Source organism: Mobula birostris, chromosome 9, assembly GCF_030028105.1.
Source record: "Mobula birostris isolate sMobBir1 chromosome 9, sMobBir1.hap1, whole genome shotgun sequence".
Classification (NCBI taxonomy): domain Eukaryota; kingdom Metazoa; phylum Chordata; class Chondrichthyes; order Myliobatiformes; family Myliobatidae; genus Mobula; species Mobula birostris.
In genome coordinates this window covers 42871939-42897323 of record NC_092378.1, presented here as the reverse complement: position 1 = coordinate 42897323, position 25385 = coordinate 42871939, and the positions used below count along the sequence as shown (strand labels likewise).

Below are 25385 nucleotides of genomic sequence, written 5' to 3'. Positions count from 1 at the left end.
GCAGAGCAATGCAGACACAACTACGCATGCTCGCTACAGTGTAGGGCTACGCAAAAGTATAAATCAGGCCTATGGCGTAGGCTATGGTGTAGCCCGTACGCACAACTATAAAGTAGCCTTTACTTTCATGAGATTTTCATTGTTACCTCTGTGGGACATTGAAGCAGGAGAGTTCCTATGATTGTCAGCTAATGGCGGAATACACAATTAGAAACTTGAAAAAAATTGACCAAAAAGCCTTGTAGTTTGTTTTGCAAATGAAGGCGAATGTGGCCTATGCTGCTGTGATATTTTTGTTCCCAATTCTGCAACACCAAATATAGTTGTGTTACAGATGCCTACACTTTTGCTGTGAATTCTAGTCAATATTTCTGTATTGTCATGGCTTGAAAGTACTGAAAAAGTGAAATACTAAAATCAAGGTACAATATGGTGTGACAAATGTGAACTCTTAACATCTGCCCTTCCTTTCCAGTCCTGATGAAGGGTCTCAGCTTGAAATGTTGACTGTTTATTCTTTTCCATACATGCTGCCTGACCTGCTGAGTTCCTCCAGCATTTTGTGTGTGTTTCAATATGGTGTGCTTAAGTTACTCCCCAGCTGTCAATAACATCTGAATCATATCCAGAGACATTTGAATTCTAGTATGGTGGCCTGGGAAATTAAATCATGTTGAATAAATCTGGAATTTTAAGTGAAAAGTCTTTGTATTGGAAACATCTGTGGAGGTAAATAGACAATCGACATTTCGGATTAAGACCCTTTATCTGAAATAGAAACAGGAGATAGCCAAATAGTATAAAATAGTGGAGGAAAGGGGAGAAGCAAGAGTTGGTACGGGGGTCCAGGTGAAGGGATGACAGACAGATGGAGGAGGAGGGAGCGTGTCTGATTTGTTTGACTTTTAATTGCCTCTGCCTAAGGTTGGAAAATAAATACTGATGTTCTGGCACATTAACCATATCTTATGATGAAGTAAATAAATTGATTTTTTCCATTTAATGTAATGCATGTAGTTACTTGGGAATAATTTATAAATTAGGTATTTAGTAAGCCCTTTGGCTCTTAAAAGACATACCAGTGATCAGATTAGGATTGAACTGTATCCCAATGCTATTTATTCACATTGGTTCTGTAATCTAAATTTAGTCATTAAAGCCATAAATATTTGTTTCAGTTGTGGAATTTTCCAAATTAACTGTGTCTGTTTTGGGGAAAAAGGTTTGGAATATCCATAACCTTTGGAATAGGAAGGAAAATAGTTCCTGATCCCATCCCAAAATGGCACAATATTTTAATACCTCTTGTCCTCTTGTTCTCAGCTTCTATACCAGAGGACAAGCAACACTAAACAGTTGGCCATTTCCGGATGCTGTCTTGAGGGAAAATAATGTCCAATCCTTTGAGTAATGAGGTTGATTAATTGGATTGCTCTGCTTGGAACTAGCTTTGGCTTGATGGACCAAATAGCTGCATTCTTGTGCCATAATGGGAGGGAGGCAATGTCGACTCATACCATGAGGCATGACTCATTTCATGCCTTACAAGGTGCAGATTGGAAGTCTGTGTGGGGCGCCACTCCTCGCACAGACACTAGAACAATGTGTGGTTAAGTGCCTTGCTCAAGGACACAAACACGCTGCCACAGCTGAGGCTTGAACTAGCGACCTTCAGATCTCTAGACGAATGCCTTAACCACTTGGCCACGTGCCATAATGATTCAATGATACTGAATCTCTTAATCATCTCCATCTAGACAATTCGATTTCCCTTCAATATTTGATTTCAGTGGAATTTCGTTAATGTTACAGTAAATTCCTGATAGATGTTTGGAAATTCTGTTAAGGCACTTAGTCATGAGATTTCTGTGCACCCTGTTAACTCGCTGGGACCGCATTTCTCACACTCCATTTAAATGCACTGGAGCCCTGTTTCCTATAGTCTATTTTAATTCACCAGGGCCCTGTTGTGCATGCTGCCTTTAAAGTGAATAGGGCCAACGTTCCCTTCAAACTTGTCAGGGTCCTGTTTCTTGACCTCTTTAAATTCTTCTGGTTTGTTGGAAAGTTTATTCTGCCATGTAACATCTTAAAACAAAGAAAGGTGTCGGAAATGTATTAAACATTACAAACATCTAATAGTCTGGAAAATCTGTCCAGTCAGATACCACAAGCCTTGAGGATGCTGGAGTATTGGGAGTTTTATTGTAGTTATGGACAAATGATTGAAGCAAGTACAGTGATAACTTAAAATATGGGAAGACAAAACCAAACTATGGACAAATGTACATACTTCTGTTGTTAAATTTCTGATTCAGATTGTTTTTAATTCCAAAATACCCTGCTGTGAAATGAATTTCTCAGCCATAAACTCAGAGTTGCATATACTCGGTAACTGAACATCCACAGGCCTCCACATAGAGAATTCTGAAGGTTAACAGTAACCTTGTCAGTAAAACTTATTCCAATCCCAAGGGGCTGATATTGTAATCTTTAGTGTTGAATGTCACCAAACCCCCAAGAATTTTGTACATTTTGGTGAGGTCATGCAAATTATAGCTGCATTTTACTCAGTATGAACTGAAGGACAAACGGCTTACCACAGGAATCAATCCAGCAAACCTTCATTTCAGCCTCAACTAAAGCTTCAGGCACAATCTCACAAAACTCTTACGTAATTGCAGCAAGACTTCCTTACTTCTCTATTTAAAACTACTTGTAATAATAACTGATGTCTGATTTTCCCTTCTGTTTAATGAACCTAAATGTAAAAAAATTGATTCATCTTGAAGTCCCTCTGCATACCAAGATTTATTAGTCCTCCCCTTTTTTATTACAACAATGTTTTTCTGTACTTCCAATGTACATATGTTGTACCCACATTATAATTCATTTGCTGCAGTTTTTTCCAAAAAAAAGTGTCCTAGTCCTTTATTATTGCTTATAAGATTCCCAGTTTAAAAGTGTAGTGAATTCTGACCTTTGCTGATTAACCTCATCATTTCCACAAGGCTAATGCATTTATGGTTTTAAACTAGAATTATGGTGAAGCCACTTTGAACCTAGTTTAAGATTGAAATTACAATGATCTTGAATCATTTCCATTTTGAATAAAGGAGCTAGAATGGTACTTGCTGTCATGTACAATATTATTTGAATACCACTAAGGATCTGAAAAAAATATTACTTCATATCAAAAAACTAAAGGAAGGTATAGCTATTGAAGGACACAACCAAACGGCCTTGACATTTGGTTGATATTTTTCGGTCTTGATAAAATGTTGAAGAGTATGTAAATTGTAGTGTCTCTTGCAGTGTACCAATGATTCAGTGTGATAAATAAAATACTTCAACCTGACTTCGGATGACACAATTCAAGGAAAAGATATTTCCATCCTCATTCCAAAGACCTGGATTAGTAGATTAATTGGCTACAGCAAATTGTACCTAGCATGTAGGTAAGTGGTAGGATCTGCGGGAGGTGATGGGGATGTGGGGAGAATAGAATAGGATTGATTTAAATAGATCGTTGATGGTTTGGTGCATACTCAGGCCAAAAGGCCTATATTTACATTTTATGACTGGTTTTATAAAATTAAATCTTAATGCAGCATAACTATCTGCAGAATGAGAGAAAGTCATGAAGTGACCTCAGCTATCCTATTCATATGAAGAATCAGAATAATTGTCACTATCTTATATGATGTAAAATTTGTTGTTTTAAAGCAACAGTACAGTGCAAAGATATAAAAATTGCTATAAATTAAAAATAAATTGTGCAAAAAAAGGAATGACGAAGTAGTGTTAATGAAGCATTCAGAAATCTGACGGCAAAAGGGAAGAAACTGTTCCTAAATCATTGAGTGTGTGGGTCTTCAGGCTCCTATACTTCCTCGTAGCTGGGTAGAATGAGAAGAGGCATAGGACTGCTGAGATTTCAATATTTTTATTCCTATATAGTCATCATGATTTTGTCAAATCCAAACCTCAATATATGTGAAGAAAGTTAGCAAACTAAGAATATTTCAGTTGTTAGCAAATGAGGAATATGAGTAGGTCAATAAATTTAATTTTCTTGCTAGATTCTGTCATGGTCCTACAGTTAGAGAATGACTTGTCAGGCCTATTCACAGCTGCTATTGGTATGTTAGTATGAATCGAGTAGGTTTGTTATACAGTAGATTCATTCTTACAGATTTTTAATTTACCTAGTCTTGTTTGAACTAGAGCCATCAAAGCTTATTACATTTGGAGACGAGAATCAAATTCACACCCACCAATTGAATACCTTGCCTTGACATTAAAGTACTCTAAATTATTGGTTAAATACCATTTACTATTATGGGATAATTGTTAAATTCAGGACTGTGTAAAACTAAAAGGACCTATAGAGCAGGGGTCCCCAACTTTTTTTGCACCGCGGACCGGATTAATATTGACAATATTATTGTGGACCGGCCGACCGGGGGGGCGGGGTTCAAGTAGGGTTAAACTCACCTCAATATGTCTTTTGCAGTTAGGATTACCAACTTTCTCATTCCAAAATAAGGGACAAAAGTAGCAGTCAAATACGGGACACTAGTCCCCGAGAAAGACTACCATGACCATGAAGCCTTGTGTGGGCACCTATCGTGATGTGCGCATATGTGGCGTGCGCGTACATGCCGATTTTTTTCCCCACAAATCGGTTTTGGCTTAATCTTCCCGACTACACTCTACATAACATTGTTTCTACTTTATATAGGCTGTGTATTTATCATATCATTCGTGCTTTTACTATATGTTAGTGTTGTTTTAGGTTTTATGTGTTATTTGGTATGATTTGGTAGGTTATTTTTTGGGTCTGAGAATGCTCAAAAATTTTTCCCATATAAATTAATGGTAATTGCTCCTTCGCTTTACGCCATTTTGGCACGAAAGGTTTCATAGGAACGCTCTACCTTAGCGGGGGAAATACGGGACAAGGGCGGTCCCGTATGGGACAAACCAACTTAGCCCAATATACAGGATGTCCCGGGAAATATGGGACAGTTGGCAACCCTATGTTCAAGTTCAACAGTGTATGACAGGGAATGAGGAAAGGTGCAGCTGACTCATATCGTTCACTCGTGGCCCAGTAGCACATGCCTTGCGGCCTAGTACCGGTCTGCGGCCCGGTGGTTGGGGACCACTGCTACAGAGTATACCAACTTGTTGTCATTGAATGTTGTTTAATCGGCTTGAAAACATTTTCCAGCAATGTTTTGATGCGTCCTATGATAACCTACCCTGTGCAGTAATTGTTGCAGTCTCATCAAGAAATCTATTATGCATTGACCTTCTCTAAATCTGTTCAATACTTAGTGATAGATATTCTTTAGGGCAGTGGTGAGCAAGGAACCTCGTGCATGATGTAAAGATTTTTCAATTTAGATGAAACACATTTTCTAGATTGACATAGATTCTCAATTTATGATTATTCCAGGAGGGGAGGAACAATTAAAATGATGTGGGGAAAAATATTTTTCCACTTTCACTTTACATGAAGAAAATCGTAATTTCTCTTTATTTTTTAAAGGTGTATCATCCTCTTTGTTCCCTTGTGGTCTCACTAGAACATGCTTCTCCTTCTGCTGCCGTCATAAGGAAGGATAGGTGAGCTGGTCCAACATCTCCACCTATAACATTCTTCAGCTGGCTGTTCACAAGCATTGATAGCAGCCTATTGGCAACTCCATCACCTTTTTTCTTTCAATCCACCCAACACTTATAGTGGGCTGTTTGGCTTCTACTTGATGCTTTGGCACAGCAGCACAACTGAGATTTGGAAGTCCAAAACATGGACAAATTACCCTGCATCATCCTGATATAATAGAATTACTAAGTAGCTATTACACATGCATCTCAATCAGTCTGTAATTGTATTGTACATGGGCAATAATTTTAATCTTATGTACTCACCTTGTTCCCATGTCTCTGTATTCTCTCCTTCAACCAGTTACTTAACCAAGGTAAAAGGTGACATTTGTTTCAATCACAGTTGATTCCTTATTCTTGCAAACTTTCATTAAAATGGTTTCTCATGCTTTGGCCCAAGTACCATGCATTTAGATTTACCTACATGTCCCTTAGCTCGCTGCTACTCATTCATTTAAGCTGTCTCTATTTCTATCAGTTGTCTCTGTTATTTTAAACACATATAAAATTCTTCAATAGTAATTAAAACAGCGCCAAATTTTCCAAGTATTTCTTTGCATTAGTGGCAAGCTGAAACCAGGTGAATTCACTCAATGCTCTCTCTTGGCTTACCGTCATTGCTGTGAAATCAATATCTATAGAAGCCCTTGGGATTCTCTTTCACCTTGTCTGCCAAAACAACCTCATGTTCTCTTTTAGCCTTTCTGATTTCTCTCTTAAATGTTCTCTTGCAAGTGCTTCATTTGATCTTTACTACAAATACCTGATATAAATGTTGCACTGTACTCTCATAATGCAGAAGGACTAGATGGGATTCTGTTTGTCAAATGTGTTCAGGAAAATTTCCATTATTAATACTGTATGTGGAGATCCTAACTAAAGAAAATACAATACTGGATATCTTCTTAGAGAATGAGACAGAATAGAAGTGTGTAAACACTTTGGATCTAGTGATCATAGTTCCATTTGTGTTAAAATAATTATGCAGAAGGATAGGACTGGTCCTTGGGTTGAGATACTAAATTCAGAAAGATCAGTTTTGATGGAAGAATTGAGAAAGATCTGACAGGCGTGGATTGGGATGGGTTCCTTTTTGGCAAGGAGATGCTTGGTAAATGGGAAGTCTTCAAAAGTGAAATATTGAGAGTATAGAATTCGTATGTTCCTGTTAGAACGAAAGGCAAGGCTATCAGTTTTGGGAACCTTGGTTTTTGAGGGATATTGTGGTCTTGGTTAAGAAGAAGGAGGAGGCATACATTAGGTATATGTAGTTAGGTTCAAATGAGGCACTTGGGAGAGTATTAAGAATGCAAGAGAACATTTAAGAGAGAAATCAGGAAGGTTAAAAGAGGACACGGCGTTGCTTTGGCAGACAAGGTGAAAGAGAATTCCAAGGGTTTCTATAGATATATCAAGAGCAAAAGGATAGTAAGGGACAAAATTGGTCCTCTTGAAGATCAGTGTGGTCATCTATGCATGGAGATGGAAGAGATGGAGGAGATCTTTAATGAAATTTTTTCATCTGTATTTCCTTGCGAGGGTCTCTAGAACTAGGCAAAAAAAGAAGTGAGGTCATGGATCATATGTGGATTACAAAGAGATGTTTGTTGTCTTGAGGCAAATTAGGATAGATAAGTCCCCAGGGACTAAAAGGTATCCCCTTAGACTTAGTGGATGGCTCATGCAGAAACTGCAGACACCCTGGCCGAAACTTTTAAAATGTCCTTAACCACAGGTGAGGTGCTGGACAACAGCATATACTGTTCTGTTATTCAAGAAAGTGCTAAGAATAAGCCAGGAAATTGCAGGTTGGAGAGCCTGACATAAGTCGCAGATAAATTATTGGAAGGTATTCTAAGGGACAGAATACATAAGATTTTGGATAGACATAGCCTGATTAAGGATAGACAACATGGTGTGCATGGTGGGTCATGTCTAAACAATCTTACAGAGTTCTTTGAGGAGATGATTAGGAAGGTTGATGAAGAGAAGGCTATGGACATTGTCTATATGGACCTCAGCAAGGCCTTTGACAAAATCCCACATGGACCTCAGCAAGGCCTTTGACAAAATCCCACATGGGAGTCTAGTCCATGACACTTGGGATGAAGTAGTAAATTATTTCAAAATTGACTTAGCAGGAGAAGACATAATAGTAGATGGTTGACTCTGACTGCAATCTGTGACTAGTAGTGGACTGCTGGGATTGATGATGAGTCCATGTTGTTGATTTAGATGATGATGTGGTAAATTTGATCAACAGATTTGTGGATAACACCAAGATTGGAAGCACAGTGGACAGCAGGGAAGGCTGCCAAAGTTTGCAATGTGATCTTGACCAGCTGGATAAATGGGTTGAAAAATGGCAGATGAAATTTACCATAGACGAATATGAGGTGTTGCACTTTGGCAGGACAGACCAAGGTAGAACTTGCACTGAGGGGTATGGAGGACTATGGTTTGGGTGCCAGTAGATGGGATTAGGCAGAAGAAAGGTTGGCACAAGCTAGATGGGCAAAGGGCCTGTTTCTCAATTGTAGTGCTGTGTGACTCTACTGCATTTTAGAGAGATTTTGACAACAGCACATTCATTCTGTGTCTCTTGCCATAAAACCCAGAGTCTACTTGCAAATTATGGCCATATCCACTTAAGCTGCTGCTTTGATGTCTATGAATCAAAACCACTCTTCTCCATATCACCAGTTCTTCATGATTCAGTGTGCCAAAATTTACCAATTCATATTTAATTGACATTTGGCTCTTTTTGGTCATTGCTGTCTATATCTCTATACTGCTTATTTTGGTCCTCAAACTGATTTGTGATGCCTACAATTTTAATTCTATTTGGAGGTTTGGTAAGGAACATAAAAGGATGAAATGTAAGACCTTAAACCCCGTAGTTGCTCTGTCTTTTTGTGAAGGTCATGTGTTATTTTTCCACAACTCCACTTCCCCAATTATTTCCCCACTAATTTCTGTTTCTTTGGTGTCCAAAACTATTTATCTCAGCCTTGAATATGTTCAATAAGTTAACATACATAGTGTAGGAAAATTGAAATACGCATATCCCTTCCTGTGATGAAATTTCTCTTTAGCTGTCATGAAAGATCAATCCTTTATTGATTCCCAGGCTGTCCTGATATCATTCCCCAGGTAAGGGAAAACATTATTTCCTTCAAGCTCCATTTAAAAAATATAAAAATGGAGGACATAGGCTTAGTCCACTCAAATACTCCTCACTGGAGAATTTCTGCACCCCAGGAATTAGACGAAACATGTTTATGCTTTTTTTCAGAGAAGGATTTCTTGTGTTTATTAAGTCGACTGGACTGCTACACAGTATTTTATATGTAATGGTTCCATGGCCCTATATAATTGCAGTAAGACTTCTTTATGTGTTATTCCAGTATTCCTGCTTTAAAGGCCAACAGACCATTTCTTATTGCTTGCTAAGCTTGCAAACTAGCTTTGTTATATTTGAATATGTAGTTCTCTCTGTATACTGTCATTCTTTCTATATTGGGATCGTGTCTTTTGCAACCTAGAAAAATAGATTTTGGGGTTCCCTACCAAACTTGGCAAGTTCATATTTCTGCGCATTTTATATTTCATATGTGATGTTCTTGTGGATTTACTTAAGTGTTCTGCATCTTGTTTGCATTCTCTTTGCCTTTTTCCCATCTAGCTCTCCATTGCCAGTAATTATGAATGCATCACATTCAGTCACTTAATTTATTTTTATTGACATAGATTGTAAATACCTGGCTCTCAATGCACAACTGTTTGTATTCTGATCAATAAAGCAGTGTTAAATCAATCCTAATGTGTTATTCTAATGCTAGGAGTCTATTTTTATGTAATAAAATTTTGTGGTATGTGTTTTGAAACTCTAAACACACTCTTCACTGAGTTCCCTTTTGTCAAATAAAGTATTCTTTCCTAAAACCCTGTATCCTGTCCAACCTTTTTATACAATAAATCTCTACTTGCCCTTTACCATGTCAGTATTTTCTCTATTGCTTTTGTCAAGCTGATTAGCCTACTGAAGCCTGTAGAATTGTGGAGAATCAGAAGCAGTACACCTACCTCTCTTTAATTCCAAGATGTAGGTCATCACGTCCAAGAAGTTTGTCAGCTTTATTCTTTTAATTTGTTGAGTACTTGTATTTTACAGGTAACAATTAATATTCTTATCACTCATTCTAACCTTGTCTTTGGTTTCATACTACTTATGTATTTTTTGTATTCTGCTGCAAAGGCAATTGTAACATGTTTTATATGTATATCTGTCAGTTCCTTGTCTATCAGTGTAATATCTTACATTTGTTTATTTTTACTGACCTGTTTGTATATTATTATGGATGTTTTTACCAAGTGTCAATATGTACCTTGATGGGTTACGGAGTCTGCTCACTTTCACTTCCTTTTTTTCAATTTTATGGCAATCTTGACTGAACTCTCAAATACTCCCATTCCTCAGATTGGGCATCTAAACCTGCTCCATTTAGTTTGTCTGTAACTTGGTAACTGCAATTGGACTACTTTTTAATTACTTAAATGCAAATGTGTTTCCTAATCTGCTTTACTTCAATCTCATGCCGAGGCAGTTTGTTTTGTACAGATTTAAGTAAACCTCAAACTCAGTATCAAACTTTAATTACTCTTTCTCAGAGGTTCTTGTATTACAAAGATATTAACTAGCTCCCTTTTGTTGACAATACTAGATCTGACTGTGTGTTTTCTCAATATGGTTCTTTGAGATACACATTAAGAAACCTGTATCCTTCACAGAGATTTGCTCTGTGCTGTCCATATGAAAGTTGAAGTGCTGCTTGATTATTGCACTTTGTGGCATGCAAACCATGATCCTAACAAATTGAGTACTAATCAGTGCAGACCAATGTACAGCAAGGTCATGTCATTGGCCTGATCTTTGTTTCAATGTTTCTCACCAAAATTTTGTATCTTGCCTCCAACATGCTTCCTACTGAGGTGCTGAAAAGTCAAAAAATCTGATGATACCAGAAATCTGAAATAAAGGGAGAAAATGCTGAAAATATTCAGCAAACCAGGAATCATCTTTGAAAAGTGAAATAGAATGAATGTTACGTCAGAATTGATCACTTCTCATGAAGGGACTGATACTTGAAATATTAACTGTTTCCCTTTCCACTGATGCTCCTTGAAATGCTCAGTATTTCCAGCAGTTTCTGTTTGTATGCCATCTGGAGGAGAACTACTTTACAATGGGAGACTGTTCTACACATGTTGCCGGTACTCCAGAACCTGACCTTCAGTAGCTGAACTGGAATATGGAAATGTTTGTGTTTACGAGAGACCAGAATAAGGTGAATGTTCACTGTCTTTACAAGAGTACCGGAGTTTAAAACTAAAGGCACAGATTTCAGGTAAAGGGGGAGGGGTGATTTAAACAGGACCTGAGGGTCTGTATTTCTGCACAGGGTGGGAGGTATATGGAACAATCTGCCTGAGAAAACTGTAGGGACAGGTAGAATTACAATGTTTAAAAGACATTTGGACAGAGAAGTTTGGACGGAGGTGGGCCAAACGCAAGCTCAGCTATATGACTTGGTTGGCATGGACAAGCTGTGCGGAAGAGTCTGTTTCCGTGTTGTATGACTCTATATACGTTGGGAGCTGAGCTTGCACTCAACTTCTGCAAAGAAGGATCTGTCACCAGCCTGTCCCCATTGGTGCAACACTGCTGTCTTGACTATAAAGGTCCATAGTGAGACCCACATCCCCAATCTCAGGAGTCATCTCTCACTGAAGGTAGAAGTGGGTGGTGAAACTCACCCTGCCTTTCAGGATGCCAGGACAGCCTTTGGCCACTGAAGATTGTCTTTAATCTTGGCACAAAAATCACGGTCTGTTGTGCAGCAATGATCTTTCCAAGATGGTTCTGAGAGAGGAACTAGCTATGTTGGCACTTGAAGGCATGGAAGAGAGAGCTCTATTTTGCATGTCGGCTGACCAGTTGGATTCCCAAAATGGCACTCTGTTCAGCAATTGCCAAGTGAACAGAGGAGAAGATTCAACAATGCAGTCATCTGCCTCAAAGAAATGTAACATCTCCACTAATTACTGGGCAGATCAAGACCTTGTTACCCCTGAGAAGAGAGCGAGCATATGGAATGGCACTAAGACCTCAAGTCCTTCTATCAGGAGCACACTGAAGCTCAGAATAAATGCTGGTTGGAGCATACCACCTCGCAATAAGCCCACCCATCCATCTGATCAAGTAGGGGCTGCAAAGCTGTGGTGGTAGCAGAGCATTTTGTCTCTGTTCCGGGGACCTGAGTTTAACCCTGACCTTCAGTGTCACCTGTGTGGAGTTTATACTGCATGGGTTTCCCTTAATGCTCCATTTTTGTCCCATGTACCAAAAAACAGGTAAGGTGGTTGTCTACTTGACCTCTGTGAATTGACCATAGCATATAGGTGGATGTTACAACATGCAGCAGGGGGGACGCTGATGAAAATACAAGGAGAATAAGAGGATAAATGTAACCAGGCTACCTGCTTCAAAAAGGCAAGTGCCCAAGAAGAGCAGGGTGAGCTGCCTTAACGACTATTGTCCAGCAGCATTCACGTCTATGGTGATGAAGTGCTTTGAGTGGTTGGTCATGACTAGACTCAACTCCTATCTCAGCAAAGACTTGAGCACACTGCAATTTGCCTATTGTTACAATAAGTTTACAGCAGGTGCAATCTCATTGGCTCTTCACACAGCCTTAGATCATCTGGACAATACTACTACTTATGTCAGGATGCTGTTTATTGACTACAGCTCAGTATTTAACACTATCATTCCTACAGCTCTGATCAAAAAACTCCAAATCCTAGGCCTCTGTACCTCCCTCTGCAACTGGATCCCCGACTTCCTCACTGGAAGACCACAGTCTCTGCAGATTGGAAGTAAGATCTCCACTTCGGTGACAGTTAACACTGATACACCTCAGGGATGTGTGCTCAGCCCTCTACTCTACTCTCTCTACACCCATGACTGTGTGGCTAGGCACAGTTCAAATGCCATCTATAAATTTGCTGACCACACAGCTATTATTGGCAGAATTTCAGATGGATGAAGAGAAGGTGTACAGTAACGAGATATATATATAAGCTAGTTCAGTGGTGTCACAGCAATAACCTTGCACTCAGTGTCAATAAGACTTTCAAACTGATTGTGGACTTCAGAAAGGGTAAGAAACACACAAGTCTCATAGAGGGATAAGAAGTGAAAAGAGTGAGCAATTTTAAGTTCCTGGCTGTAAATATCTCTGATGATCTATCTTGGGGCCAAAATATTGATCGATTTACAAGAAGGGAGGACAGCGGCTATATTTCATTAGGAGTTTGAATGTAGAGAGAGTAGAGCAGAGGGCTGAGCAGGCGGGAGGAGAAGATGGTGGCGCGATGCAGCTCGCAGCGACCACTCTGGTGGTGATGTCTGTTATTTGTCAAGTTGGGTGCCGTGCACAATCCTGATTTGATGGAGACGGACATGAGAGCATGGAGGAACATCTGGTGAAACTTCTGAAATGCCTGCTCCGCTGCTGCTGCTACTGTGCGGTCCAGAATCTCTGGAGGAGAAGGCCCCGGGTCCTCGGCTTTGCTTGTTGCTCAGTGGCGGGGGCAGGGTTGAAGCGCTCGGCAGAGGATGGTGCTCGGAGAGGCTGGTCGGAGGCTGAAAGTTTTCGGATGGACTCAGAGGCTGCTGTGGTCGGGTGCTTCCAATGGTGGTGCATCGGCAAGTTGGCGGCGCTTGGAGGTTCATGGCAAGGAGAGTTTCTCCCTTCTGCCACCTGCGTGAGATGATGAGTCTATCAGGACTTTGAGACTTTTTTTTTTTACCGTGCCCATGGTCTGCTGTTTATCAAATTATGGTATTGCTTTGTATGTTAGAATTATGTGGTTTTGTCAGTTTTAGTCTTGGTTTGTCCTGTGTTTTCTTGTGATATCATTCTGGAGGAACGTTGTATCATTTTTTAATGCATGCATTTCTAAATGACAATAATTGAGGACCGAGTGTCCTCATAATCTAAATCTTAAAAAAAAGATTCTTCCCCCCCGCCATCAGATTTCTGAATGGACACTGAACCCATTGACACTGCCTCACTACTTTATTCGTGCTACTTACTTTATATATGTATATATACACTGTAATTCAGTTTGTACGATTATGTATCGCAATGTACTGCTGCTGCAAAAACAACAAATATCAAGGCGTGTCGATAATATTAAACCTGATTCTGATACTTGATGGCCAGAGCAGACTCAGTGGGCTGAAAGGTCTTTCTCTGTTCTTTGGCTCTGACTACCTCCTGCCCATCTTTTATGGGTACTACAGGACTTATTTCATCTCCTCACTCAAATCAGAAGTCACAGAATCAGAGTGGAATCAAGACATCCTTAATCTGAGTGACTCTCTGAGACTACTCTTTGTTTCACGTCCCTGATTTTATACTCTACCTCAGGGGTCCCCAACCTTTTTTGCAGTGCGGACCGGTTTCATATTGACAATATTCTTGCGGACCGGCCGATCGGGGGGTGGGGGGGGGGGGATGGTTGCCAATGGACAAGAGTACAGTAGCAGTCAAATACGTTGTGTTTACTCCAAAAAGACTACAATGACCATGAAGCCTTGCGCGGGCACCAGTGCGCATGCGTGACTTGCGTATGCGTGCACGTGCTTTTTTTTTGCTACAAATCGTTTTTGGCAATTCTGTTCGGGAGGGAGGCGCTGTTAATCACGACCGGAATATCGGTGATAAGTGGCCAATACACTCAATTTCGTTTCTAAAACGGTTTATCTAATGAATTTAATATTAAACACACAGCGCATATTTTCCTTGCATGAATATAGTGATAAGTCAGTTATCAGGGGAGGACAGGCGAGCTTGAAGTAAGTGTTGAATGAACTCGCAGTAGAAGTGGCAGAAGCAGGTTCGATATTATCATTTAAAGTTAAATTGGATAGGTATATGGACAGGAAAGGAATGGGAGGTTATGGGGTGAGTGCAGGTCGGTGAGACTTGGTGAGAGTAGCGTTCGGCACGGACTAGAAGGGCAGAGATGGCCTGTTCCGTGCTGTAATTGTTATATGGTTATATAAGTAAGTCAATAGCATCATAACATTTTAAGTAACGTTTGGATATTAAACACACAGCGCATATTTTCCCCGTATGAACATATAAAATCATTGCAACGCACCAATATCGCTGAATCAGTGGGAGCCCTGGGCTGAATACCTGTTTCCCTGCAACAAGAAGGTCCCATCGAGGGGTGATGGGAGACAGCGATGCTCGAACGGGGTTCCTTATGTCCAGTCTATTCTGCAGTTTAGTTTTTGTTACATTCATCGCAGAGATAAGTTGGAAATGGAAGCAACGTTTTCAGTGCTTCCGTGGCTATCTCAGGACATTCGCCCTTGACTTTGATCCAGAATGCCCGCAGAGATGTTATAGCAAACATAATTTTCAGCCTGCCGTCATTTGCAAACTCGAGGAGTTGATCGCCTTCCCGCGCTGACATGGACGACGCGCGGCTAATGACCTCACGTGCGTTCAAGCTCAACAGTGCGTGACAGGGAATGAGGAAAGGTGCAGCTGACTCATATCGTTTCCTTGCGGCCCGGTGGTTGGGGACCGCTGCTCTACCTTACACTACAACAATGAATAAAGTGGCTCATCAACTATTCATATCAATGTTTCCAGCCCTGTATTTCATCACAGCTCCACCTATTCTGATGCTAGATTGTGATTGTCCCAAGTTTGGAGTCTTTTTTTTATTGCCTTTATCCCATCTTTATTATATAGGGATCATTAATATCTTAATTCTGCTTTTCTATTTTGATTACTTATGTTAAAAATCAAGTATTCCAGAATAATTCATTTCTATTTGTTCTGTCCTGTTTCCTATTTCGTTGTAATTGCGTTGCACACTTAATACTTTTTGTAGTGCTCTAGTCACTGTGATGCTAAACTCAGTGACCCTTCTTGGACCAATCTACTTATTTTTGCCCAGATTATTGCTCAATCATGTTGACTTTTTTCTTTTTGCTTCTGAGTTTTGCCTTTCCTTGGTCTTTTTACCAACCCACTGCCTCCCCAGCTTGTTGAAAATCCCATTAGTTGTCAGGATTGGCTGATTCACCAGAACATGGGTTCCAGTTTCAGTAGCGCCTATCTCAATAGTAGAGCTCTCTCCTCCCCCAGTATTGAGCTCTTTATTCAATTGAAACTTTGTTTCCTGCATCATTCTTCAATTGCATGTATTCTTGGAATACATTATTCAATGTAAATTTATATGAGGCTTGGGTTACAATCCTAGAAATAAATCATGCAGTCATTCATGGTTTAATGTTAACCACAACTCGTTAAAACTCTCTTCAGCAGAAATTCATTCCTGGTTCTGTTTCTATCATGGACTGCAAAAACCCAATAATCTCATGACATTGTGAAGTTTCTCCTGTCAATAGCATTGTGAAATTTTTTGTTGCCAGGAAAAGTATTTTTCCTTTTGACTGTGCTGTCATACACCCAGAAAATTATTCTGCACTCTTACTACCTAAACAGCTGCCCATATCGATGATCCATGCTAAGTTTTACCACTATCTTCTTGATATTGCCTTCATTCACTTAGAAAGAATTCTGTGCTTGTTCATAAAGAGCAACGATTGAGTCCTCTGAAGCACTTCACCAGAGGTGTTCCATTCCTGTCTCAGTCACACAAGTCTGCCACACGATAATTTAGTTTCTTGATAACTACATTTTACTGATGTCCTTGACCTGTCTACATTTTAGACATCAGCTTGGTAACTAAGCATTGAGGTTCCACAAGTTTATTTCAAGTTTAAATCTATCCGATAAATGCTTTCGGTGTAATCAAGAAATTGGTACTTTTTTACGTTCTACTTGGTCTTGTTTTAAAATTCAACCCTTTTGGATAAATTTAAGAGTCTTATTGGAACAAATTACTGGAACTCAACTTCCACATAACCCTGTATTATTTCTATTAGGTGATATTGAAGGGATAAAGCCGAAACTTAAATTGAATAAATATCAGAAAGAATTTATAAAAATTGCATTGGCAGTAGCTAAGAAGACTATAGCAGTTACTTGGAAATCTGATTCGTATTTAAGTATGGATCGTTGGAATAATGAAATGGCTAGTTCTATTCCACTCAAAAAAATTACTTATAATTTAAGAGATAAATATGTAACATTTTTGAATATTTGGCACCCTTATTTACAAAAGATAGGATGGCATATTTAAGTGCTCCGATAAAGATCTTGGTCCCTTGGGGAAAGTAACGAATAATTATACTAAATTTATTTTGAATCCCATGGAGCATGTGGAAACCTTCCAATACCCAGGCGGCTCTTCTTTTTTTTTTCTTCTTTCTTTTTAGGTAGGACTATATATGGCGGAGGGGGGAGGGGGGAGGGTAGATTTTATCTTTTCATGTATTCTTTTTGAAAACTCAATAAAAATTATATTATAAAAAAAATGTTTATTTCATTTTATTTAGAGATACAGTGCGGAACCGGCCCACCGAGCCACACCATACAGCAAGCCACCTACTTAACCCGAGCCTAATCACAGCACAATTTACAATGACCAGTTCACCCACTAACTGGTTTGTCTTTGGAATGTTGGGGGAAACCATAGCACCTGGAGGAATCCCATGCGTTCATGGGGAGGGCGTACAAATTCCTTAAAATGAACATCAAACAGTGCCCCAAGTTGTAATATCATTGCATTAACTGCTATGCTATCATGGTGCCTCTTCTGTAGGCATTTACTACACTCATGTGACATCCAGGATTGTGGTCCAGATAGTTACATTGCACATGCTCAAGTTGTGACGCATCACCGACATTGACACCCCTTTCATCCTATAGTTGATGTATTTAATCTACAGCTTTTTAAAAAAACTAATTACTCATCTTGTTCAGCTGAGTGATTCATTCACATATTGATGCAATTTCTCCCTCTTCTCCATGAGATTAGATACAGAGGCCACCCCGGTCACCATCGGGTTCCATCTTTACAGATGTCTGTAAGTTGAATTTGTTCATCAGTTAGAAAATGCACAAAATCACTTGATCGCAGTCTTGTTATGATTGGTGTTGATGAGAGCATTTGACATGAACATTTATATATTATCTTCCTCTGGTTATAATGGTGAAGAATCAGGATGTACTTTGTCACATTGTTTAAAAACAGAATTATTGTGTTGGAATCAATAGAAATGATTGCCAGTTTCCAAATCAACTCTATTAAGTGGCCTTTTATGGTGAAACTGGCAGCCTCTGTCCTTAAGAGACAATGGTATCTCGTAACTGGGAGGGTAACATGTAAACATGTGATATGCTGGTTTTCATTTGCATTTAGTATTTATGGAAGCTTGATTGTATGTAGAAGGTGTGCATAAATCAGCAAGGTAGCATGATGGTTAGGGCAATGCTGTTACAGCACCACCAAATGGGGTTCATGGCCTGCTGCTGTCTGTAAGGAGTTTGTATGTTCTTCCCATGACTGCATGGGTTTCCTCCGGGTGCTCCAATTTCTCCCACATTCCAAAGACATGTGGGTTAGCAGGTTAATTGGTCACGTGTGTAATGGGACGGTGCAGGCTTGTTGGGATGCAAGTGCCTGTTACTGTGCTGTATCTCTAAATAAAGTAAGTCGAACATTTATAAGCTGGAACAGGCTTGTACTTGGAATTTTTTTTATTCTTTCCCTGTACTGCTGGTATATCTGCAGTTGCTCAGGTTTATGTTTCCTTCATAAATTAATACTGCACAGCATTCCTTTTTAAAAAATTGTCAGTATAAGAAACCTGCAGGCTATTTGTTTTAAGATTTAAGACAGAAAATTCGGCAATGGAAAGATGAAATTATTGCATTTTCAAATGAATGGAAAATAATTATAAGAAAATAATAGTATTTTGGAGGGTCTCGGCCCAAAATCTTTACTGTTTAATCCTTTCTGTGCATGCTGCTTGACCTGCTGAGTTCCTCTAGCATTTTGTGAGTGTGACTATCTATTTCGGAGGGCTCCAGCTCCCTCTGATCCCATGTGTAACTCATTCATGTACACAGAAATGAAAGCAATCCTAGAACCAAATCTTGTAAGACATCCTCTCTCTTTTACCAACCATTGAATTTCTGTCCTTGCCTCGTGATTTGTTTCTGATTAGAATTCAGTTGTTTACTATTTCTGTATTTTCTTATCCCTTGATGCCCAAGAGTGGTAAACCATGAAAAGGCTTTCCTTAAATCTACTTGTACCACATTCTTAACATTACCCTCCCTTTAACCATATCATTCACTGACTCAAAGACTTCAATATCCTTCCATGCTTGGCCCTAATCTATAGTACCTATTTTCCCAAACCTCTTTCTGACTATCAGCTGCATGCAACTCCACCACCCTAGCCTTCCTACCCAAGGTACCAAACTATCCAGATTGACTTAAATGAGCAGAGAGGAGCTCGCAACTGTACTAGTTTATTAGTTTCCTTCTATAATGCCAGGTTGATGCATCCATTTGGGTGTCATACAATAATATAGTAGATTTATAGTCTCAATTGCCCTCTCCTTTCCCTCCAGTTTATTTTTTTTATGATCCTTGGATTTATCGAGTGATGGCTCAGAGTTTTCCTCTCATAAATGATCCTTTCCTCTCTGAATCCTGTATGACATTTCTGTTTTTTTTCTGATTTGGAATATGCATTTAGATTAAAAAATATTCTTTTGAGGCTATGTATTCATAGTTTGTTCCTCTTTTTCCTCAACTATAATCTGTTTTTCATACTCTGATTTTTCTTCATATTTTCCTCTTCAAGTGCAATTTTTATTATGAAGTTCAGGTAAGAATCTGAAGTTTTTATAAAAGGTAAATGATCTGCAATTTTCTAATCTTTGTTTTGGAACTAAATACTAACCTAGTCTTTCGTAAATCTGCTCTCTCTCATTCTGTACTGACATTTTGCCTTTAAACGTTATTAAATGCTGTTTAATTTATCAGGTCGTATTTTCCCAGATCCAATTTTGGCAATAGTATATTGGTAAGGAATCATACTCTAGAAGCAGTTCTACATAAATTTTAGGCATTACAATCCAATATGTCCCTCTCTTGATCATTGAATGGATAATTGGAATCTTCTAGAGCAGTATTCCTACCTACCATCAGCCAGTACAAGGCTGGTGCTGTTTCTTTCCTAAAGGACATAATTGAGACCTTCAAAATAATGGGAAGAAATTGAGATGGGTAGGCATTAAGATGATGTTTGTATGTAAAGCATATCCAGAATTGTGAGTCTTGAATAACTCCCAGAATAATTAGAATATGGAATTCACTACCAGTTGAAATGGTTGAGGGGTGGAGCAAAGGTTCATTTTGTAAAAACTTGTTAAGTGCAAGAGGAAGAGAACAGATGGAAGGCTATGCTCAAAGGGTAAGTTGAGGTAGATTGGTAGTGTTAATACCAGAGTGGATACACTCAGCCAATTTTGTGCTGTAAATTCTTCCATTTTCCCGCCCATTACCCTTTCACAATTTCGGACCCTACAGTACATACTTGCTAATGAGACAATACCTCTTTGTAAAACTTTTGACAGACTATATTAATTCTGAACTATTATTTTTATCTGTACAATTTTCCTCTGCCATAAGTATTTCCTCCGTGACACTGACATTACCCTTACCCTGTTCTGCCTTTATTGCCGCCCAGTGTGCAGCCAGGCTTCATTTGTTAATTCTACATTTTCCTGTTGTACAATTGCATGTTAGTTTACTTACCACACCCCAGCACAGTACAAAATGTGCTTTTTGTTCTTTGTCATGGACATAATAATGTCACTTATTTACATTCAAACATTCTCCTATTTTCCCACATCATCAATTTTTTTACTTCAGTTTAGACCTGTGCCTACCATACATGTTGATCAGATAATGTCTGTGCTTGGCAAACTTGTCAGAGGGGAGGTATTTTCTTTGCTGACAGCATATGAAAGAATTGCTTGATGTACTGTGCACCTTGTACAGTTGAGAGAGTGGAACATACTCAGTAAATTTCACATTGGGAGAATAACTTTGTACTAATTGTAGAAAAGGATCTTTCAAGCCCCTTATTTGAGGGAATGGATTGCACTGCCATTGATAAATACCCTGTCCTTCAGTTTAAAGTGGCTGAAATAGTTAAAGGAAATTTTATCCTTGGTTAGATTTAAACACCTTTCCAAAATGGAAATCCCAGAACTGTAACAGTAACACTAACAAATCCCTTCAGTATTCTGATGCTTGTATTTTTCCCTTACAGAGCAATTGACAAAAAACACTGAAGCAGTTTATGGTAGCATGTTACATTCATTGGGGAATCAAGGGTGTACTACAAAATAAACAAAGCACGTAATGGATTTTGTCATATGATTAAAAGAATATCACTCAGTTTAGATGTCAGTCTAGAACAAAGGATAGCTGTCACTTTGAATTACTCAGCACCAGATTATAGAATATCTGCTTAATCTCAACCCCACTAACTCTCTGATAACATTCAAGGTACAATTTGGTAAGTGCTTCTATTTATTCCTGCCTTCTGAGTGAAAGCTCAAAGTCTCTGCTACAAATATAATTATCTGTCATGCACAATAATATGAGGAATGTCATTTAAATGGATTTATAAATGTTAGTAATTGGTTCAGTTTCCCAGATTAATTATTTTAGTAATGAAATGAGTGATTCCACCATTGCTGGATTTAGTGCTAGTTTATGGTCATCAGTGGCTGTTGGATTATGTCCAAAGAAAGGAATGAATATTTTTTTCAACTAACTTGAGAACTAGTTAAATGTGGACACTGAGTACGTATACACCAGCCTCCCAGACACACAGCACATTCATCTGCTCTCATGCCTATCATACCACTTGTACTTGCATTGGGCACCAACTCCTTGTGGGCACTGCTCTGTGGGAAAATAATGACATTAGTAGAGTATCAGGAACGCTTGGTTGAGGCTCCAGACATTTGGAAGCCAGAAGGGACAATGAATTTCTATGGGCAGGAGTATGCTAGAGGTGAAGCAATAGGAAAGGAAAATCCACCACAATTTAGTATGGTTAAATATTATAGCAGTTTATCAGGTAGATGGGAATACTTTAGACATGGGGTACGTTATACTTAGTTCATGGAATGTATCCTTGGCTTCTGTTTCTTTCTTGATGCAGTATGATGAGTAACCTTCAATGAGACTGCCTTGTCAAGCATAGAACAATTGTAAAGGCAGCTCAGATCTTTTCTTCCAATGTGTACTTCTTTCAATTGAGCTCTTTCTGTTTTCTCAGGTTTCCACCATAACATCTCTCTTTTGGAGAAACAGCTATACCATACTTAATCTGGTTGAGCCTTCCCGTTTGTACTTATCTGCCAAGAAGTCAGAGATGAAAGAGAAAGCTCTAGATCAGACAGCTAAACAAACAGAGTGCTGCTTTGTAAATAGCTGTATGTATGGATCAACCAGGGTATTTGGTCCTGTATTCCGTTCATTTTAAGAACAGAACCACCTAATATATGTTTTATAGATTCATGGAAGTGCTTTTTGGCCCATCTTGTCCATGCTGAGATTCCTACGTACACTAATATGATTCGCCTGTGGTTTGACCCATATTTCTCTATCACACCCCTGTCCACGTACCTGTCCAAATGTCTTCTAAATGTTGTTATAGTACTATAGGGATGATGCCTTTGTGTACTCAGCTAATAGAGGCAGTGCAACCTGCTGCTCCTGCTCTTGAATGTGTACTATTAACTTCTGTTAACAGGACACAGATCAGTTCCTTCTCGCAACAGCAGCAGCAATAGCCACTTGTATTTAAGTAGCTTCTCCAATGTGATCAAATATAAGTCCCTCATTATGGCATGACCAAAAAAATGACACCATGCTGTATAAGAAATTGAGGCAGACCAGAACTCTAACCAAAGGGATTCATTTTAACTAGTGTTTCAAAGGGGGTGAGGTTGGGAAGCAGCAATGCAGAAATGCTTTAGTAGAGAATTCCAGTGCTTAGGGCCTTGGCTCTTAGCACTAAGGACCTTGAGAGTTGAGGCGTAACTCTCAAAAGTAGAAAGATTGAAATTGAAGATGAGTAGGAACTTGCGAGAGCATGAATTTCAGAATGTTTTTGGATCGGCTGATATAGATAACAAATAAAAATCTTGATGTAGCAACTTGTACTACTGTAAGTTTTCAAAGGTTTTCTGTCCATTTTCTAATCTTGGTTTTTTCTCCCCAATGTGCAATTTGTGTTTTGTTTTAACCCATTGGTATACCTGTTTATGATTATTTTTGAGAGCGATACATTGAAATAATTCATTCTTTGCCATAACCTTCAGATTGAATTACATTTGAACTTTATGTGTGTCCTGAAAAAAAAAGGCTCACTTGTTTTGCATATCAGCCAATTGCATAACATAATTGAAAAATAAGCAGCAAATACTTTCTTAATTTTGGCATCTTGGTTCGAATGATCAGCAAATTTGCTACAACTTTAAAATATTTTTGGAAATCTTACTGCGATGCTCAGGGTGACCATTAGAATACACAGCGTGCTAGTTACACTTGGCTTTCTAGGCAGTTATTACTCAAATGTTCTTATCTGGAATAATCTCGATTAAGATCACTAAATAACCTGGGGTAAAATGCCTGTGAGCCACAAGAGACTACCAGTGCTGGGATCTGGAGTTACAAACAATCTGCTGGAAGACTTCAGTAGGTCGAGCGGCATCTGTGGGGTCAGAGGGGTGGCGGGGGGTGGGGTGGAAGATGGGGAAGGAACTGATAATCGATCCACTGAATTCCTCTAGCAGATTGTTTGTTGCTTTGGGAAAATGCCCTCTTTGTCTTTGTTGTAAATGAACAGTCTATAAATTCTCTAACAGTCATTCTGGCATAGCAGTTAATTTGGTTTGATTTGCTTCGGAAGAGTTGGTCTTTCCAAAACCAGCCTTGAATTGCTAGAGTCACAGAAGTGTATTTTCGAACCGAAGTTATATAAACTATTGCTTGCAAATCTAATCAGAGGTCAGTTTTTCTAAGTCTATCTTTAAACACGAATATTTTGTGTTCCATCATGCGTCTTCATGATGAGAGTGCATAGGAAGTTTCTTTTCAAAGAGACTGATGATGAATATAAGGTTCAGGAAAATATTGAAAAAATTGTGTTTTTCTTCCTTTAACAGATATCTTTGTGGTATTATGCACAAATAATGCAGAGCTGAAGGGCATATACAGTAGTTCTGTACACAAATTAACCTATTATTGGGCATATTGCATATTCTTTAAACTTACCAGAAAATGCCATCCCATTTGCTAAAACAAATAAAATATATTTTAGTTCATAACATATTTTCTTGTAACTTCAAGGTTTAATTGATCACATAATATGCTGTATTATGAATATGAAATCATGCTTGAGTTGGTCATTTCCTTGTATTTAAAAATTGCATGTTTATTATTTCATGGAAGGGATTTCAAATTAGCTTTAAACTGGCAACTTCATTAGAAGTTTCTTGATGGATATCGATGTTCAGAATTTAACATAAAACAGGAGTAGATAGAAGAGTTTATAAAACATACATTCACTCACTGAAGTGTACCTTCGCAGTTTTCTGTTGCTGTAGCCCATCCACTTCAAGGTTTGACGTGTTGTGCATTCAGATCTGCTCTTCTGCACACCACTGTTGTGTAGTTATTTGAATTACTGTCACCTTACTGTCAGCTTGAACCATTGTGGCCATTCTCCTCTGGCATCTCTCATTTACAATACATTTTCATCAACAGAACTGCCACTCACTGGATGTTTTTGTTTATTGCCAATTCTCTGTAAAGTCTAGAGACTGCTCATGAAAATTCCAGGAGATCAGCAGTTTTTGAAATATTCAAACTACCCCATTTGGCACTGATTGTCATTCCACAGTCCAAGTAAGTTAGATCACATTTATTCCCCATTGTGATGTTTGGTGTGAACAGCCACAGAACCTCTTCATGGCTGCATGTTTTTATGCATTGAGTAGCTGCTAGATGATTGGCTGATGAGATATTTGCATTAACGAGCAGGTGCACCTAATAAGTGGCCACTGAGTGTAAATCCCATAACACTTGGACTGGTCTGTCAACTGTTAAGCATCCTGCTTTTAGTAAAATTCAGAATGTTTAAGAGATAAATATACAGGGAATTCAGCCAAATACAGATTCAGTTCATTAAGTGCTTTGAGCGGCTGGTAATGGATTGTGTAAAATACCACCTTCCGGCTGCATTGGTACCTTTCCAGTTCACCTACTGCTCAAATTGGTCCACTAATGATGCCATTTCCTTGGCCCTGCACTCCATCCTGACCTACCTAGAAAATGATGCCTCATATGCCAGGATTTTGTTCATTGACTTAAGCTCAGCATTGAACACAATCACCCCTCAGAAGCTGGTGGATAAACTGTCCTTGTTAGGATTGAACACCCTTCTCTGTAAATGGATCTTGGACATTTTGACGGAAGTACCCCAGTCAATCTGAGTTTGCAGCAACTTGTCAAGCTCTATCACACTGAGCACTGGATCCCCACAGAGCTGTGTACTCAGCCCATTGCTGTTCACACTGCTGACTTATGACTGTACTGCCAGATCCAGCT

At 39.0% G+C, this 25385-nt stretch overlaps 1 protein-coding gene across 14 annotated transcripts in view; it reads left to right on the top strand.

Annotated features, from left to right (window-relative positions):
* The window catches only part of atxn7l1 (ataxin 7-like 1), a 169331-nt gene that overhangs the window by 65173 nt on the left and 78773 nt on the right, over positions 1 to 25385 (top strand). The window contains exon 2 of one of the 14 annotated variants that reach the window (XM_072267920.1): positions 5558 to 5634. The exons of the other annotated variants lie outside the window; for them this stretch is intronic. Coding sequence (XP_072124021.1) covers positions 5558 to 5634 — 77 coding nt within the window. The remainder of the gene's footprint in view (positions 1 to 5557; positions 5635 to 25385) is intronic. 14 annotated transcript variants of the gene reach the window in all.